General features: G+C 37.4%; 1 protein-coding gene across 1 annotated transcript in view; it reads right to left on the bottom strand.

Moving 5' to 3' along the window:
• Window positions 1–4338: 4338 nt before the first annotated feature.
• Window positions 4339–20962, bottom strand: part of PCSK5 (proprotein convertase subtilisin/kexin type 5) — a gene marked incomplete at its 5' end in the record, with an annotated part of 199614 nt that continues 182990 nt past the window's right edge. Inside the window, 8 exons of the mRNA XM_082497728.1 lie at window positions 4339–4946; window positions 6779–6894; window positions 7915–8044; window positions 8619–8716; window positions 11396–11480; window positions 12961–13154; window positions 13721–13823; window positions 15323–15466. Of these exons, the coding sequence (XP_082353854.1) occupies window positions 4831–4946; window positions 6779–6894; window positions 7915–8044; window positions 8619–8716; window positions 11396–11480; window positions 12961–13154; window positions 13721–13823; window positions 15323–15466 (986 nt within the window). The 3' untranslated portion in view covers window positions 4339–4830. The remainder of the gene's footprint in view (window positions 4947–6778; window positions 6895–7914; window positions 8045–8618; window positions 8717–11395; window positions 11481–12960; window positions 13155–13720; window positions 13824–15322; window positions 15467–20962) is intronic.

The raw sequence follows: 20962 nt of genomic DNA, 5'->3' as shown, positions 1-20962 counted from the left end.
TTGATGAAAACTTGACTAGGATTTTTCTTTGTATGCTGTAAAACTTTTTTAATGCTTGCTTAAAATATTTTGCACAAACATCTAATGGCAGAACTTTTCTTGATTCATTCTGTACCAATGACATGACAATGGCATACCAATATAAATATAAGGCATGGTAATGGATCACAGACAAGTTATTGTTCCGCGAGTTGCACTGCAAATTGAAAGCTTTGACTCATACAAGCAGTCACTTAAATGTCTTTACAGAAATCTTGAATTTATAACAGGCCTTCTTACAGTCATTCAGTTCATTAAATAATTTCATTGAGAAGTAGCATATAGTTACCTAAAGTGGCCAGTCATACAGATAACGCTCATTGTGGTTGTGATGGGTCTATTAAGAGGATTAACTTGGTCATCACAGGTTGCAAGTTATATTTAGTGACGGGTGAAATTGCTGTAGTCAGCTCTAGTATCTCTGTATATAGGTTTACTCATCTTCAAAGCTCACACTGTCATACCTTTTGCCATTACCTGACAATGTGGAAATAGCAGCAGCCCTGCTATTTCGCAATATATTCAGTTGCTCAGAATTTCACAGGACATCAGAAAGCTGCAATCCCAACAGAAGATTGGGGTAGTCTGTAAGGCCGCATAGGGAATTCTTTATTAGAAAAGTGTTCTGCACAGAGAGGGAGTTTGCAAAGCCTCCCCAGAAAGAGGCAGGACTCGTCAGTGGAGACTGGTGTGTGGGTAAGCAAGGTCTAAGCCAAGACCCATAGGAGCTACCAGTCAGAAGCATAAGGTTTCCACCAACGTATCCCAGCAGATATCTGATTTGCTGAACCCACAACGCTGGTGTGTGGCTGAGGTGGAGAGCTGCATCTAGAAAGGGAGTAAGGCTGTAACCTCATTGCAGAAAAGGAAATGCTTGTGCTATAAAATTACACCCTCACACAACAGGCTTCTGCAGGATGTTCTGCAGGTCTGGGGCAGGCTAAACATTTTTTCTGGTTAAAATAGCGTTAGCACATGTTTGACATTGTTGTCTTTGAGACTTTCAGTAAAGAAGAGGTCTAGTTGGGTGTCCAGTTTGCATTTAAATCAATGACTGTGTAAGGATTCTCCTAAACAGACGTGAATTGGCAAATACTTTCCAATGGAAGTGACACGTCTTAAGTAGAAGACCATCTTCAATTTGTCATTGCTTTTTGACTCGCGATATATAAATAAAGCAGAAATCAATCAACAGATTTGGATTGATGCCATCCACACTCCTTTCAGATATGGAGAAAAGTGTCATTTTGTTCATGCTTAGCGGCTTTTGATCTTCCTAAAATGGTCCTTATCTATTCTGCATGCCAACCACACAGTGTCAGATACTGAACACTCCAAACTACTTGCCATTGAATTAGAGAGGGAGGATCAATCACCTAAGAAAACTCTGCAGCTGGGAACAAACTAGCTTCCTTCAATTGCAATCCTGTTGCTGCAGCAATCCTCTTGTACAAGGACTAAATATAGTGCTGCTCACAAATTCTGCTTGCACCTGGCCACTGCTATTAAGGCATCACAAATAAAAATAATCAAAGGGTCTGAGAAAGTACTAGTTTTCAGCCTAAAACTCAGTTCTATCCTTACTTGTCTGTGGGACTTCACAGCTCAATATTTACAGATATGCCTTCTAGAGCAGACTTCTTTGGCCAGAGCTATAACAACTTTATTATCACTAATTGCATGTTTCCTACCCAAAGAAGATGAAATCCTGACAATAAAAGACAACATGCTTGATTGAATTTCTCATGCCAGATGGAAGATGAAGATGAAAGTGAGGTGGGAGTAGAAAGAAGCAGCTCTTCATACAGATTTGGTGTAAGGGTTAGGCCAACCTTCTCACCAGGTGTGGTTTTACCAGACTACTGCTAAGAATGTGCCATCCCACATATGCTTGCTCCAAGGACTGACAGGGAAACTGTAAGAATGATCTAACTCCTTGTTTTGAAACTAAGTTGGTGACAATGAGATGTTTAAGGTTGAAAAGTGTTTTTTTTTTCCAGAAATTCTTTACATGGCCTCAGTGAACATGCTTATAAAGTCATCTGAATATATGACTTCTTGGATAAGTTGCCACTTTGGTCTCCACTCAGATTGTAGAACTAAGTGGGAAATGAATGAGAGCATCAGCTAATGCCGATGGAGGGTCTCATCCTGCAGGGATCACAGATGAGTCTACATGAAGCCTTTCTGATCTACCGGCAAGGACAGACAGACAGCCTGCTGTTCTGAAGTGGCAGTCTGTGATTTTGATCTGTGGTGTACTGGATGTGAGTATTGTTATGTGAACAGATATCAACATATTGTGTAAATGGCCATGTATGACTGCAAAGATGAAAGCTTCCTCCTAAACTGTCTGAGCCACTAAGTAGCTGTGCATTTAACTTTTTAATCCTAAACATGCAAGAGATGATAAGACACATCACAAACTCTTACAGGTCAGAGGAAGCCAACATTGTTACCTACTAGGCTTCAGACATGGCTGTACTGTTACTACACAAAAGGTGTCCTCCATGGAAACCAGACATTTCTGCAGTCATAAATTCCATCACTTAAAACAAAAAACTTCTGCAATGAATTTAAACACCCTTACCCTCCCAGTTTGTTTCAATGACTTGTGTGTGGTATCTAAGTGCTCTATACCGTAAAGCTACCTGTGCCCTTCAACAAAGATATTTTACATACAGATTATCAACATGTTTTTCCAGACCAAAAGAACAGGAATTTAGGTTAATTTAATAGAAAAAATAAAATATGGAATAACATTGATTTTGGCCAATATCAATTACAACAGAACTACCCTATTTTACAAATAACAACTGAACATTTTACACATGTACAGTATTTTTTCAGTAAAAATGAATTTGGATATAACAATGTGTCAGTTTTTTTAAAGAAAACAAAGATATTAATTTCTTCTCTATAATAGTGTTAGAGACATTTGTAAGTATCCAAACAAATTCTTTACAATCCATTACATAATTAAATCTCAATTATGAATATATATTTATATATAATATATATAATATTAACTTAAACTTTGAAAGCATTATGTTCTAGTTAAACATGTTATACTGAGAAATGAGGCAGTAACAGACTAGTAGTTAAACTAGCACAAATTGGATTCTTTTAAATTTGAACATTTATCAGGAAATTTCTAATGGGCACCAAAGGAGCGTGACTAGCCCCCTGTCATACCAAACCATGTTGTAATAATTTATCTGCTCTCTGCTAAAGGTGGCACATTACCTCTATAGGTTTGTATCCATTTGTTTATAACACTTCCACAATCATTTTTGATCCCCTTTATTTTCTAACATTTACATACTTAAATACCTGCAATCCATTTTCTATTTATCTGTCCTGGAAAGATAATTGAGAAAGACACTTTGTATGTTTTAAGTATTATCCCCTGAAAACAGTATCTTTGAAGTTCAATTTTCTGCTTTCTGCTAAATGAATGTCTTTTGAACAGTATGCTAAGTGAAGCTGATGAAGATATATTAAACAGAAATTCATACTGGCAGCTGTGTGCCTGGGTACAGAGAGAAAGGCAGGGGCCACTTCGCTCACCACCCAGGATGGTTTTACAGTGAGGTAACTCCATTGGCCTCAGCAGGACTATTCCTGCTGAAATTTCTACTGTGAGCAGTTAAAAGCAGATTCAGGCCCATCATGACACAATTGTTACACCAAGAGAACCATTGATTTATTGCCCTATATGTACTTATTCCTGGAGACATATTTGGCACGATTATAAATCCAGTCCTGTAAACACATCCTGTCGCATATAGTCACACTGGCATTTACATATGAGCACTATGAAATAGCTCCACATATCTGTATGATAATATCCCCTTTTTTTGTGAACGTTACAAGACAACAATAATTTATGAATACTTCTTACATGTTAGCAAACTTTTCTGACTTCCGAGCGTATACATTACTCTCGCTTATGCAGACCAAGAGAAGTAGTATCTTTTTAATTTGTTCGCTACAGGAACAATTTTTTTTTTTTAAAGTTTATTTGAAATAGCTTTAACAATTTAAAAAAATAAAATAAAAATCCTAGCATATCTGTTAATAAGCTAGCTGTCTAAAAATGAAATCTATATGACCAAAACCACATTTTGGGCAAACATATATACATACTGCATGTGATACAAAAAACAGCACACAGCAGAGGAAGTAAGAAAGAAATGTGTGCAGAAATATTAACTTTTCTTTTTTTAAATACTGTTACAAAAGGGGCAGAACTTAGTCCTGCTGCTATTGATGTTTCTGATCCCCTCAGGAACTCAAGTTCCCCCTGTCAACACACATAGCACAAAAAACCCTAATGCAAACATTTTTGTATTGTTTAGTTTTAATCCATGTAAACTTGTGTTGTATTCTTGAAACACTCTCTAAACATCTTGAAGGGGAAAGAAGCAGGAAAAAAAGGGAAGAAAAAGGACCTTCAAAAAACAGGAATAATCCTAAAGTTGATAGGAAATCAAATCATGAGTTAAACGTTAATTTTGGCATCAAATGCTTTGGTCACACAATACTGACTCTGTGATCCTGGATGCTCAGCTCTAGACACCCAGTTATGAAAGGTAGGCGTGTTGTAGTTTTTCCATTTAAGTTCCAACAAACAGTTCACCATCTCCCCAGACAAAGAGGGGGGAGAAAGAGAGAGGTGGCTTTCTTTTTTTTTTTTCTTTCTTTTTTTTTTTTTCCTTTTTTCCTTTTTCAATAATACGGATTAATCTATAAGTCTACAGGAGCAGGAGGATGCCGGGAGGTGTCAGTTCACCCCTTGTGCGTACATGTTCTGCAACACAATTGCTGAAGCACTTTCCGCTGGCAGAGATTGTTCTTTTTCACCAGCATACAGAATCCTCCCTCGGCCCAGGACTCTTCCGTGGCTTCCGGAAGGCAGCAGCAAGAGAAGGAGGGGAGGTTGAAGGTTTGGAGAGCATGGCGTGTACAATGGAGGAAGGTTTAATTGGTCAGACAGGCAGATTTGGTTGAAGAGACCACTCAGGAGCAGGTAGCAAGTAGGAAATTTGGTCCATCAAAAGGAATTTCAGTCAACAGCATTTTTTTTTTTTTCAGGAAGAGATATTGTGTGGTCCGACAGGGAGTGATTGGTATCCGTTTGTGAAAAGGAAAAAAAGATTAGAAAGAGAATAATTAGAAAACAGTGATATTTACAGCAAAGGAATTTGTTCTCAATTTTTATGAATCAAAAGAATAAAACAGTCAAAACACAGAAAAAGAATAAAACATTCTCAACAGAAATGCAAATCCTATTGAGTGAGTTAGACTAGTAACCAGTGCTTGATTGTCAGGCAATGAAATGAGATCCTTTATGCTTTGTAAATTAACAGGAAAAAAAAAAAAAAAAGACCCTTACAGACTTTTCTTGGCTACCCTAGACAGTTGAGAACATGTGCTGTGTGGTTGGATCCAGCATGGTGTGTTGCAATTGCCTGAAGGCCCCCACACTGACATGTTGCCCTTTCATGGCAGCTGCACTTGGAAGAACGGGGGACAGATGGGGTGTCCCCAGTCTTGGGCAACTACATGCGTATCTGATTGAAGTTGCATGTGTACAAACGAAGACAGATTTATCCAATGATATTAAAGACCAAACTGGTATGTTAACTGTTTGCATTGAGGAATTCAACTGCAATACCATACTGAGACTGTGGTTACTCAGAACTCTTAGCATTAACACTTTCTCTTCATTTGTTCATCTGTACCTGACCTTCTCTGGACTTGCTCTAGATTACAACGAAACTTCCAATGTCCTGATGTGAAAAGGTCTCATGACTGGTCCCCCACTACCTGCCACGTAACTTTATGATGGACAGGATACTTTTCAAAGTCTGAAAGCCTAAATTCCAACAGGAGCTGTAAAGGTCCACAGAAACAAGACAACCCTGCACCCTTTTTTTTTTCCTTTTTTTTAAGTCTTTGGTAAAACTCTTAAATCCAACAGAAATGAACTGGACCCAAGAGTTATTGTTAGCTTTTTGTACATCTGATGTCAGGTATCTTCCACATGGCTTAACACTGGGCTTTGCTCTGGTATGATATTCCCGTTGGACTGCACTTGCTAGGCTGTATCTACAAGTAATTCACATAGTTACATTTTTAGAGAAGCACGATGTTATCTAAGTGTCTATGTAATTGTGACATTTGAAAGGAATGAATATTAGTGAATAATTAAGCCAATCATATGCAGTAAGAATGTTATCCTGGTTGCCACAGAAAACTTGGGGGAAGTTCAAATCTCCAGCACAAATTGGGTGCTCCCTACTTCAGAATTCTTTTGTTCTCATTACCCTTTCACATAATTCAAGCAATACTATAGGCACTTAAAATCCTTTTTACTTACCAGCATTTTCACAGTTTAAAGTGGCAAAATAGATAAATGTGATTCTATTGATAGTACACTAGGGTTTTCATATAAAAATCATTTGAAAGCAATGGCTTTTGAAAAACAGAGACAGAAAAGTAGGTTGTTGGCAGGGGGAAAACTATTTTAGGAAAATTCAGGTAAAGTGGATGTGACTAATCTTGTTAATACACAAAAATGCAGTTTTCTCCTTTTCATAAATTTGAAAAAGAAGTAATGTAGACTTCAAATCAGGACTGTAACAAAAGGAAAGAAACAGACCAAACCAACCCAATACATGTAAAAGAAGAAGCTGGTAGTGGTAAACAGATCTTTTCAAAGGATTGCACTCACCATCCTTGCAGACTGTTCCCACAACACAGACACCAGTGTCTAGGTTATAGCCGCTTGGACAGCTCGTACAGTTTCTGTCTCCTTGACCACTGCAATCCAAACAGCTGGCATCACATCTGAAAGACAATGGCAGGAGTTGGTCTTATGGCCTCACCAAATACAAGAGTTCCTAGGAGACCTCTTCTGCATGGCAAAGGGCTTGTTTGCTGTTTCTAGAGGTATCGGCTGCTTTAATAATAATAATAATAAAAAATAATTAACTCCTCCCTGTAGCTGAGTCCTGCTTCTTTCCTCCAACCACTGTCTCTCCACACTTTTTTACTAAATAGCTGCATTATTCTACTATTTTGGAACTACGCAGAAGTAATCAACAAAAGTATCAAGCTGATTGTGCATACATGTGCCAGCAAGGCATAAGCTAAAGCCACAGGATGGAAAAGATTGACCTGCTGCACAGCCTTTTCATCACCCTTCTGGCTCCATCATATTTTCATTGTGTATCGATTATTTTCTTGTGTGAAAAACTATAACACATCGTGATTCCCTTCCTGCCTTGAACTCAAAGTGAGTCAATAATAAATGATTCCAAAGGGCAACAAATGGTATTTGTTTAATAAAGAATGGAATAGAAAAAAATGTCCCTTCCTTGCACAGCCTAGCAAAGCCTTGTCCAAGATTTAGCCACTCATTTGTACACTGAGTCAGGTCAGCTATTCTGGACAGCAGTCTAGTAACATACTTGTGCCATGTTTGTGAATATGCAGCTGAAGAACTGAAATAGTCCTTATGAATAGTAATTAACTTGCAACTAGTTTGACTGTTTTCGTTCGTTACTGACAAATGCAGACCCTCTGCCAGATTTGTAAATTTTACATTTCTATGTATTTCTACTTAGATTGTCACTACAGGCTTTTTTTTTTTTTTTTTTCTTCTTTTAGAAGACCAGCATGAATATAATTCAGATTAAAATAATAAAAAAAAAAGGTTTTCCTTCCTTGGCTTAGCATACAATATATTTTTTTTTTCTATTTTTTTAAGTCAGCAGTGTTCTATGTTCTCATAAGTATTATCTCTTTCAACACAGTAATAGCTAATATACTGCCAAACATTAGACATATATTAGCCGCTGATCATACCTTTTGCAGCTTTTGTATCCGCTTTCAGTAGAGTGATCAAGGTAATAACCACTACTACAGGATTGCACACATCTTCCATCTTCCATGAAATAACCCTGTGTGCAGTTTATACAGGCATCTACTCCAGCACCTTAAACCAAAGCAAAAATATACTGTATTACTGGCTAGTTTCATTTATTGTCTAACAGGCACCACCTCTAACTGTAGCAAAACCTTATCATTTTTAGAGACTATGTTTTACCTGCCTTATTTTCTTTCAAACAGAAACATCAAGCTATAAAGGTACATGGTTAGAATAAACAACATTACATAATTTTGGTACATCTTTTCCTGAAAGAAACGGCTGTTGGTAGTCCTAAATCTCGCACAAAACCTACTGGTCATTGTTCCATCCCAGAAAGAAAATGGAAGGCATTACTGGAAATCAGGATGAGCTCTACTAAGAGGAAAACAAACAAAATAAAAAACAGAAGAAAAAAGAAAAGGAGAAAGAAAAGAGCATATGCATGCTGTCAATTCTAACAGTCAGATTTTCATGGTAGCTGAAAGTCTGCTCTATTTAAATTATAGTAAATAACTATCAAAAGAATTAAGTTTTTACATGTAAACAATCATGTTATACTGTAACTGAGATACAGTGCAATAAAATCGGAGCTAAAAATATAAAAGAAAGGAAATGATGCCGATAAATGTCAGTTAGGTACCTGCACACGTTGCACAGGAACGGTGACACGGTTCACATTCTCTACCATTATGGTATTTTCCTTCTTCACAGCGGATAGCACATTTAGTGCCATGCAAACTATTGTAAAAAGGAAAAAGCACACTGTTTGGGCAGACAACAGCAACAGAGGACAACAAGGTCATGCTCAACCAGTACTCTCTTTTAATAAAAGAACAACCCATATATTAGGATTCACTAGCTTCCTTCACTGGTCATATTTTATAAATTTAGAGACAGCAATCACTTCAAGTGGGAATGAAATGCAGTTTTGTCCATGGTGAAATACAGAAGCTGTTTACAAACTCATTGTAAATACTACCAAGTAGTAGCCAACATAAAAAACCTAACAATGTCAGAGTACTAAAGATTCAGGCATGTAAAATGCAATTACCCACGAGGAATTTGGCACAGGGTCAGCAACACTGTACTAAAAAAAAATGCTAAGGGACTTGTTAACAAGATCTCATGCTTCTCTTGAAAGACCAGCAGCATCTCCTGATACTGTGCTACAGCACAGGTTAAGAATAGATTTACAGCGATGGAAATCACCACCTTTTTCTGCAATAGCAGTTTCCATTGAAAACTCCTAACTGAGTGGCTGGGGAGATTTGTCAAGATTACAGTTGGAGCTATTCTGCCTTCAGGCTCTTTTGAGAAAGAGCACAAGAGTGAGTAACAGGGAAAAGAAATAGCATAAAGAGTCACATTTCCATTCTTCCCTCTAAGTAGCTGTTTATGCTTTCATATAATAAGGTGCCTACAGGTTTGTGTTTTTTGTTTTGTTTTGTTTTGTTTTTTTTTAAGCTAGGACTCCTCTGCAATGTTTGCCCTCTTCTGTGGAACCTCACCTTTCATCCAATTTAACTCTAAAAATGCTCTTCATCTCTGGGGATTACCCCTCTGAGTGAGTGCTAACCCAGTTTCACAGATTCAATCCAGCAAAAGTCATGTGCGCTCAGTGCCACTGGAAATTTTCAAAGTGTATATGGTCCCAGTTTAGAAAAAAATTAAATTAGCAATTCAACAAATCTAACAATCCCTGTTCTCTTATTATTTTTCCTTGGTCACACACCTCAAACTGCTTCACAAGGCAGGTAGCATTATCATGTTTTTACAGATGGGAAAACTAATAATTTGCCCGAGTTTATTTAATGGGCCAGTCACAGAATCAGAACTGGAATCCAGGTCTCCCAAGTAACCCCCGAAGGCCCTGCCCATCGATAACTCTGCCAAGAAAACGCAGCAAGTTTCAAACAACTGGGGAATGTGAAATCATGTCCTGCAAGGCTCCATTTATCTGTCACACCCACACAGACTGTGTTTTTTCAAAACGTTACTAAAAATCAATCTCAGTTTGCTAATATTGCCCAAGCAAACATGAAGTTTGGGTTCTTTGATTTTTTATATTACAGTTTCTCCTTCTCTTCTCATACTGAATAGACTTGTCTGCTTTCTTCAGTGGTGCTACAAGCTGCTGTTTGTGTTAATGGACAGGGAAACTCAGAAACTTTATTTCTCCTGAGAAATAAAGAAAATGTGGGCATAGCTTTTCTATAGAAACTGTGTCCTATAAGGTCCCAAATCTATGTAATCGTTGGTCTCCTGACATATTTGCTTATTGTAGAACCTTCTAAACTGCTAATTTACTAATTTGATTTTGCAGATGCACAGAAGGTCATGCTGAGTCTGTTAAAATTCTCCAAAATCTTAACATGGACTGCAAGTTTAACAACATTTTAAAAGGGAAGCGGATGCTCATATTTCACAGAGAGTGTAAATACACCAATATTATGATCTGATCCCATGCTTTCCTTCCCATTAGATTACACTTCCTTTTCAAAGGGTTGCTTTTTAAAAAATAGAGATATTTGTAATAAAAATTGTGCAGGCACTTGGAAAATCTAGATGTAACATAAATACACAGAAATGAGAACTCCTTTACAAAATGTAAAGGAATGCAGCTATTGAAGTCCTAGAAACAAACAACATTCGGCTTTTACTAACTAAAAGATGAAAATCCACTTTGATGAAAGGTAAAAGTTCAGTGTTAAAACATTTGCAGAACACTCCTATTCTGCAAGAAGAACCCCTACAGGTACTGAATACTGACTTCATATTTTTTGTGGCATAAAGCCAGCATACATTCAGTCATGAATTTTATAAGATTCTTGACCTTTGCTGCTTGGATCAAAAGGTCATTCATTCATAAAGGAGCTTGAAATGTGTACTGCTGCTTTGTAGGTTTTATCTATCAGTTTCAAGAATGATTAAGTCCCCCTATGAAGAAAAAATATCCACTGCTGTTTAAAATATGTGCACACTATATTGTAATAGAATTGAGCCTGAGGTACTTGAGATAAGTGAATGACTGGATGTATGAAGAAATACAATAAAGATAAGAAAATAGTTTCTAACTATCACAGGAATGAATCAGAAAGATTAATATGATTCATCAGCTCTACCTCTAAAATAATCCTTGACTGCCACACTGCAGGTCAAAAAAGTGGAGAAGCCAGCTTTCCACATGATTGTGGCTTTTATTTTACCTGAAATGAAAGGTCTTAAAAAAAATCCCTTGTTTGCAAAACTTGCACAGAGTAGCACAAGAAAATACTATATTACAAACTAAACAGTGATGGAACACATGAAATGAGGGCCACTCAAGGTTAAATAGCTATCTGATGTTCTTTGTTGTGTATCCACAGTCTTGTAAGCCTCTTCAGGTATTGTGTTTAGTGACATCCATCATTTCCTTACCTTAGGCCATGTTTGCATTCTGTGCAGATTTGGTATTCAACACATGTCTTACAGTTTTCACTACATTTTCGGCAAACAATCTTATCTAGAAAGCAAAAAAAGAAAACAGCCCAGGAAACCTTGGTCAGTTATGTTTAATGAAACTATATGGATATGACTATTACATAACATTGATTTTTAGCTTGACATCAGGGAGGGAAGCAGCAAGCTAGACTAAAATAGCTAAATTCTGCCTAATATTAGCATTTTCCATCAAACATCAAATGATTTAATCTATTTCTAAACATTTGCAGTTGTAGTTTTACCCTGGGGAAAATATGCTTTGAGGTCATTAAAAATTTTTCATAAACATTTTAAATTTAAATTAACCACTTACAATATGGACTAAAATTCTTTTCATACAGAAGTTATATGCAGCAACTATTGCCATGTGTTCCAGAGACTGTCCTGCAATTTACCTCTTACACTTTCCACGCAAGTAGCCTGTCTTGTCTTCCTGATTTGGTATCTAAAGACACACCTGCATGAACAGGTCTGATCTTAACAAAGTCAACACATAAATTACTTAACACCTGCCTTTTCATCCCAAGAGCTCCCTACTTTAAGAGATGCCTCTCTCTCTTCAGACCTGGTGCCTTTTGAGATGCAGTGCCATGTACTTTTATGAGAAGAAAAACCTGACGTTCCTCTTTGATCCTAAATTTTCATCTATTGATCTTAATTGGGTGGAAAGGAATTCCCTTTACAGTAGTTCTCCCACAGTGAAAAATGGAAGAATTAAAGTAGTACCTGTTTTTACCAATTCTCAAAAATGAACACACAGCTTCATGATGCAGAAAGCAAAAGGTTAGGTACCTAGATGAATAAAGATCCTGAGTACATGTTTATCTTCTAAGGATGTGTCTAAAGATAACAGAAGTCACTGCAGTTTTAAGCATGTCTGAATATATGTCTAAGTATTTTTGTTAACCAAAGCTGGAAATTAAACATGGGCAGTCTACTTGGCAATCACAGGAGGAAACTGAAGGCAGGTGTCTCACATGGCAGAATATTACTACTCTTGAGTCGTCACATCACTGTAGGTACTTAGGTCTGCCAGAAACATTAATTGCAACCATGTTTTACATCTGAGGACCCTATTTTTTTAAAGCTCCAGTTCAGTGGCCATGGTTGATTCCTCAGCTCTCTCTTCTATCTGGTGCCATATCATTTGAATTTGGGGGAATGGGGAATGCCTCATGTTCAGAATGTGGCTGCTGCCTGTCCCTTTCTGGAGTAGTTATAACCTGCTCTGTCCTGCAGCTGACTTGCTCTTTAACTGCCCTTGTTCTGCTAATGTTACTCCCAGCCACAAGCAGAAGAGACATCCTGCCACTAAGCATGGTTTTTAAAATAAGGGAAGATATTTCAGGGGATTCTTCATCACACTTGGCAACAATTTAATAAGAGGAATAGGATAAGAGATAGATGCATCAAAATACACTTTTCCTGATCGTAAGTATTCCAGCAACCTCCCCAGATCAAATTCTGTAGCCCACAATAAAGAAACAACAAGAAATACTAACTCTTATCCAGGTAAAACCCATCAGGGCAGTTGGTAATACAGCTATTGGTTACTTCATTCAGGTAGTAGCCAGATTTACAGGTCATGCACTGGTCACTATGGCCTCCAACACAGGTTTCACAATTGGGTGAGCATTTTTTACAGCGTTTCTTGTCTGCATTGTAGTGACCAGGTGGGCAGGTCGAAACACAGATCCTGCAGACAGCAGGGAAGAGAAGGCAGAGTCGTTAATGAAATAACCTGCCACCACATTCCTGGACCATGACTGCAAAGCAGAAGTATTTCTCAGCATTGCTGCTTTTCTAATGATCACATGTTTACTAAGATGTAACCCTCCAAAGCATTGCATCAAGCTGCCTTTTCCATTTATTTCCCTACAGCATATGCTATCTGACTGGCAACTGTTTTGTCAGACAGTCATACAGTATCATTTTTGACCATCTACATTTCTTCCTATCTTGTTCAAACTCAATCACAGAAGCTGTAGTAGCTATCACAGTTATATATATATATATATATATATATATAGCCTCTTACAAAAAAATAATCAAGACATGGGGAAATAATCAAAGAAGGGTGTTTGAAGGCTGTAGTTTAAATTCTGATTAGCTAAGTCTTTTTTTTTTTTTCCAACTCCTAAGAAAATTTGTCAAATTCAGTGGAAAATGAATTATCCATGACTGCAGCAAAAAGAAGAGCAAAGGAAGTTAAAATATACACTAAGAAATCTATGGAGTAAAGATTTTTTCTCTTGGTCTTACCGTGTGTTGTTCTTAGATTTGTAGTAGTAGTGCAGACAGTCAGTACAATGATCTGGTCCTGGCCCATCACACCCTACTTTACTGCATTCTGCATTGCAGGGACCTGTAATAAAACCAGAATACAGGCCAGGGGTAGGGATTAAAACTTCTCATTTAGTTCCTACCACCCCTTCAAACACGGTATTTTAATGCAGAACGCAATTACTCTGTTTCCCTGTTTTATTTGAATTCCAAGTAGCAATTTGGCTCCACCAAAAAGAAAAGATTTTTAGTACACAAGGACCTCGCAAATCCTGGCCGCAGTATTTATTCACAGTGATTTATAATTTTTAGCAAGTGTGTCGTCCTCTATAGAATCTATCAAAGGGAAACTATTTCTGGATCCAAACAGATGCTTTCCTAATGAGTAGCAAATCATTCTGAATTTTATTCAGAAATGTGTAAAGGCTTCTGTAATTCATAGTAAGGAATTATTAGCAAAAAAAAACTTACAACAAGCAGGTGAACATAAATGATGAACATGATCAGTGGCTACTCTGGTTACCAACCGGGTAACAACTGGTCCGAGTGGCTACTGCAACCCAACTGAGCCAGCCAGCAGGGCCCAGATGTGCTTCCCTCTGTGCTGCTACATGCTGCAAAAGGCTCAGCTGATACTTGCTGATCAGCAAGTCTTCCATCTCACCTACACTCACGTTGGACTTAATGATCCTTATAGGTCCCTTCAAACTCGAGATATTCTATGATTCTATGTTTACAGTTTTCAAATAAGTCCTTCCTGCTACAGGAGCAGAGAACCATCAACTCCTGCCTTTATGTAGGTGAAGGGAGCCTGTGAGTAAAGTTATAACTTTCAGGATCACTGATCTCTTGTGAATGAAATGCGTTGGGTTTGCCCACCACCTTGAATTTCTCCTAACATCAGGTAAACTTGGAGTAAAGTGAGTTTGCTTCATACAGAAACTTAAGAATAGTGACCTTTTACGGCAGAGATTGTAGTGTTTCATCACCTATCAAAACAACGAGTTCAGCAGCTCTCAATCTAAAATAGAGACTGTGGGTTTGACATGCTGTGGCAGGAGACTGTAGTAACAGAAACTTCTAAACTGAACTTTGTCCTGCTGTTTGCTTGCTGGAGCTATACTTAAGATTCATCAGCATTAACCGCCTACACAATGCTCCTAATGTTGGAGTACACATAGGAAACTTGCAACCTGACTTATTTTGCAGTGCCAAAAATCTAACTCTATTAAAGTCTAATGATAGGTTGAAAACTTCTATAGGGATCAGTGAGAAACAACACAGACATAGAAGATAATGTTAGTTGTATATATATGAGTGCATATATATATATTTATATACTTATATTACAAGCAGTGCATTCTTCATAGTATGTCAAGTGTAGCTTGAAAATATATAACTGCTAACAAACTCATAAAGATGAAATGAAAATATCTAACTTTAAATCATAAAGCAAACAGTTCTGATCTTAAATTAAGAATCCACTTCACTGAACATTTTACATGTGCAGAGTCTTAGGTCTTACCTTCAACCTATTGTGTGTTCAGTAAATGCACAATCAGAGTAAATGAATGTACTTACCTGAATAGTCATCTGTTCCATAATCTTCTGTAGGGTCTTCAATTGGACTAGAGCGCACTCTTTCCACTTTTGGAAAATCATTTCTTGGTGAGTAAGGCTGGATGGATGTTCCATACAGTACTAAGGACCACTCTTTCAATTTGCCTGGAAGTTAAGTATTTAAAATCTAGTTTTAGAAACCATTTCTAATTTCTGTGTCTTACAAAAACGTATCATTTGTAAACATGACTTTGTGAATAGGTATGGGAGATGTTGCTTTTCAAATAAGTGCAACTGCTGCTTCCCTATAAACTGAGAAAGCATACTTTCTTCAATCAGGTTTTTACACAGTATTTGCATTGTGCTCCGGTCTCTTGTAGGTCTAGTAAAAGTTTGCACCACAGGTTGAACTAAATATAAACAACAAAACCTTTGGCCATACAGTTGTTTGGAAAATGCATATGCTACTCAACAAGGAGTTTTTGCTCTGGATTTCACTTTCTCTCAGAACATTAATTATCCAGTAATCATTGCTCAAGATCTTTTAGCTAACTAGCTATTCAAAATTCTATCCTCTCTAGAATTCTTACTTAAGAAGGGGATTACATTTTGTTTATTACTGAAGAGTACTTTTCATTGGCTTACAGGACACATCTCGAAGAATAGGAAAAAAATTCTTTTAAAATCTCCATGGTAGAACATCAGCATCCCCTCCCAAACCAGCATAACTTCTTATTTATTTGCCCTAGTTATTTGGCAGATATATCACTGCATTGTCTGTGTTCATCACTAATATTCTATCCTCTCAATACCTGAGTGAAGAAAGAAAAAATTGTTTTCCTCGCTGAAGCATTATCTGACTTTTCGGCAAGTTTTTATTGTGGAAAAATAAAAAGATAAATGTATATCAAGTCATCAGTTCAGGCTGTCAGGAAACAAAGTGTGAACTTCCAGTGCCCACCTTTCTGTCTATACTAGCCCATGAATTAATTCTGTTACAAAGCAAAAGGATTCCAGTCTGAAATGATGCCTAAAGTAAAGATGCACAAAAAACACATCCCTGCTTGAAAAGATGGAACACAAGTTTGGTCTTATCCTATTCTCTTGATTATATTTATCTATGTTGGAGTAGCCAGTTGTAAATGTCAAATTCATCAGAAGAGAAAGGAAACAGAGGAGCAGTGACTATTTCTTTTCTGAAAGATCCTGTTTTGGATGCTGTTTTGTGGTTAAAATACTCTTCCCTTAGAACTGTTATTTAAAAAGATATGTAATCCTGGTATGTCTCTTCTCAAGAAAATCACTTAATATACTTCATGTAAAATTAAAATCAAGCAATCTTCCTCTTCTTCCATTTTAATGATACTCAATAATTTGAGCTTTCATATTGTTCACTTGGACTTTTTCAACCTGTGCAAGACAATTACTTTGACCTTTACATGTAATTTTCTGTATTTTCCCCAATGTCATCTGGTATCCTCCATTGACATGACCAAGAGAATACTCCGCTTTGACATTCATCCTTCAAGCAGTAAGTAACAATAAGCAAAACCATGACCTGACAGTCCAGTTCCTTTATATACTTTATGCTGGGCTTAACGGTGGGAATCTCTGTTATCTTTCTGTCTCTTGCCAACCCAATTTAATCTTTCTCGGACAGAAATGTCTACATTTCATATAAAACCTTCTCTGCTCCATACTCAGTTTTTGAGAAGAAACTACAGGCAAGAGACTACCTCACATGACAGTTTTTCACACAGTAGCTTCCAACTTTTCACAGCTAAAGCAAAGAATTACTATTTTTAAAGAGACATTAAATCCTGATTTGAAAAAATAACCCCCGAAGAGTCTATCACACCTGCTGCCAAACTAATGGCTAATTACCTTGGCTGTAAAACTGCATGCACCTTATTTTCAATTTGTCTTTTCCTACCTCTAGCTCACAGCCATGTAGGTCTTTGGTGCCCAGTAGATTAAAAAGACCGAAATCACTTATTTTCTTCCTGTATAGACATGGGGGGATCAAGTTACTTCTCAATGTTGTTTAAAGTGATTCAGCTGGGTCCCTAAAGGCACTTTCCTTTTTAGGAAAGGAGTCACACAGGAAGCTCATTTTTAACCAGATATGCAGTCATCCCAACAGCCTTCTCAAAGCTACAGCTTCTCCATGTAAAGTCTGTGTCCTTTTTGTGTTTAAACCCACTTCTACAGCATATGGACCATAATATATCGGATGCACTCAAAAATGTGTGTTTTGCTAAGTTATTCAGATCTTTTCATTCTTGTCACTGGTGCTTTGAATGTACACTTAACGCAAAAGGGCAGCAAAGGAATAATGCAGAGTCTCTTAGGAGATTAGTTGCCTTTTAAGAACGGTTCAGTACATAAAGAGGAGAAAAATTCATGTGACTTGCCAGCAAATAAATGAAGTCTGCCTTAAGGCAGGTTTAATTTGCACAATGAAAATATTTCAATAACTAAGTATATATATATATATATACATACACACACACTTTTATAATGAATAAACAAAGTGTGCACATTTAAGCCAAAATCTTTCTTTCCCCATTTTTGGCTGATTCCATCATTTAGTTTGGCTAGAATAATCCTTTACCCTGCTTGTATTTAGTATGTAACAGAGGTCCCATATTGTATGTATGGGAGAAAGGGTATATCACAGCATTTCACAGCAAGCACATGTCCACCTCCATAAACTCTACAGAATTAAATGCAGAAATCACATGCACTAGTTTTATGAACTGGACCCTGCATTTCTTTACGGGTAACAGATGTGGCATTACCTTGCCAATGCTGGGATATGATGACATGTTGGCTCTTTGTTCTCAATTTGATTACAGGAAAACTGCAGCTCTTAATTATAAGACCTTTCAATAGCTAAACAAACACGCGCACACAACAGAAACAAGAAACAGGCACAGTGGTGATATCAGTGTGATAAACTGCAGGCTGCGGTGATAAACCAGAGAGGCACCATAAATTGTGTTTAAGCACCTTATGTTTACTTCACGTTCTGTTCAGTGCAGAGACTAACCCCAACATGCTCAAGCAGCTGAGTTTATCCACCACTAATATATGGCAGGCACCTTCAAATCTTTCTGAACAGAAGTGTTACTGGACAGCTTCCATCACAGGGCAACCACCATTCTAGAAAGTTGGGGGACGTATTACTACATAGCATACCAGGATCCAAATTCACAACCAGATCGCAACTTGTGAAATCCAAATGCATGTAAAAACCTAACCAGCCTCAAGCACTGCTTCATGTTGCAGTTAAAAGAGAGTAACAAGTAAGCTCTCCAGCAGGGTTCCTTCAGTGCATTGGCTTCCTCCACAACCCTTGGTTGCGCAGATCTACGTTCTCCACATCCCCTGCCCTTACTGCACCTCTTCCAGAGCTCTGTCTTTAGGCTTTAGTCCTCATGGAGAAAAAGAAATCAGTGCCATGAGTTTAGCCACTAAAGCACTGAGTATATATAAAGTATTGAAATCAATAAATCAGTAAGACCTATATAACTATGTATGTAAAATAGGAGTGTGCAGGAACAGTCTTTAAAGTGTAAAGCTTGAAATGTAGCTATGTAGCTGGCCACTTTTAGACTGTCCTGGTGACATAAAAGGGCTGTAAAAGATGTCTGGAGAATAGCCCGGTTGAACAGCTCGCAAAATGGCTCCATGCTACCTCTTTTCTAGGCTTTAGTACAGGGAGTGTGCCAGCAAAGAGAGAAGAGGGGAACAGCTGAATGGTGCTATGGATCTCCTTCATGCCTGTTGGATGAACTGCTGGGTTCCAGTACGCACAAAGGTGAAGAGCTGCCCTAACTTGTCCTTCAATCCAGAGACGCTCTTGGCTGCATTAAGAATAACAAGTGCAAGATGGAGTTGAAAATCATTGATTTTTGTCCCTTTTCAGTTATCTGATCAAAATTAAATTACTTAGTTGTGCTTTAATAACTCCCTTCTAAGAAATTCTAAAGCATTGAGTATTGAAAAAAAACCCAAACACCAAACCTCCCCCTGAATCCCTGAACAGCTCTGCTCATAGTCTATGGCTGCTTTTCCAAATACATTTAATGAATACCCCTTTTTAGTGTACTGGAAACTTTACTCTGCATTTACTGGTGCAAATAACATCACTTAGCTAAGAACCTTTTACCACTGCAAACCATGGTGAGAAGTGATGAGTCCAGATAAAACAAAGTGAATATCGGAACAATGGCAATGCTGTTTTTTCCTTTCAGATCTCTAGAGGATGATAATCAATATTTTCAAAATGCTGTGCTTAAAATTAACCACTTGAGTATATAGCTGACATTTAAATGACACTGGCACCCTAGAGTTACCACAGACTTTAATACAAAGTTTTTCACTGCTCAGCAATTTTGAAAATCACATTCATTATCTTGGTCTTCAATAGGAACTTATTAGCCTCATAATACATAACATGTTGTAAAAATTTTGGCTTATGACTGAGGGTTTAGCATCCTGAAAAGAAATTCAGGTTATGCAGACAACTGAGACAGGCAATAACAGAATATGATTTGATGGCCAGACAGGCAGAGCAACTTTTTCAAAAAGCAGAGAGACGGGCTATCTGGCCATCTGCCGCATTAAAAAGAACATAACTCAGCTAATGAAGACCAGAAATAAAGAACTACAATTCTCATTCAACTCAATCAATTTCAACAGTAGCTGAGTGAGGCTGATCTCTGTGTTAGATTTTTTAGACAGAAAAATATCTAAGCAGCATAAAATCAGCACTTCTGTTTTGTCATAATTTTGAAATGAGAGGGTTCATTTTTGTCCCAAGTAAAAATGCATAAACTCAATTGAGGTTGGCCTGTGCACCACTTGGAATAGGAAGGAGACTGGACAACTCTGTGCTCACACACTAGAATTCCTCCTGTGCCCTGGAGTGCTCTAAGTCATGATGGAAGTAGCCTTACTGAGTTTGTAAGCTGCAGGAATGATTGGGCCAGCTGACCTCCCAGAAAGGCACATTTACCTTGAATGGGTGAACTGCACATAGCCTTCATTCCAATCTGAATAACTTAACAAACCAAATTTCAACCAAAAGGAAGACAAAGTACTACATCCCCATATTTGGTGGCAGAAACACTAACGAGCCTTTCTTGGACAAATTAGAATTGAGAAATTAACATTCATCTAGAATAGTCAACTACATGCACGTGCCCTATTGCGCTAGCCCTTCTTGTTTTAATCTCAAAGCTTTTAAGCACTTCAGTTTGTATTTTAGTCAATGTTTCTTTATGTGTGCTTTTTCATGTAGTAGAAACAATAAAAGTACTTATACTTAGCAAGGCTCATTTGAATAGTTTTAGTGATTTCCAATAACCTACTAATTCAGGAACAAACATACTTAAAAATCCCCTATTGTTAAGTTCACGAGGATATATTTTTATATCTCCAAGTACTTTAAGTTAACATCTATGTCTTAAAATTCAGAATTGATTTTTAGCAGATCAGATAGAAAACTCTTACTGCTTTGTGAGTTTACTTAGCTGCCTGAGATGGAATGTATCTCTTACTTCACTGAATTATAAACTAATTCTACTGCTAATGTCATTGTAGTCCTAAATACATTTCATAGCAGAATTCTTATAATTAATTTTTATATATCAG

This window comes from Vanellus vanellus (assembly GCF_965231255.1).
Source record: "Vanellus vanellus genome assembly, chromosome: Z".
Lineage (NCBI taxonomy): Eukaryota > Metazoa > Chordata > Aves > Charadriiformes > Charadriidae > Vanellus > Vanellus vanellus.
This window is presented reverse-complemented; position numbering and strand designations above follow the sequence as displayed.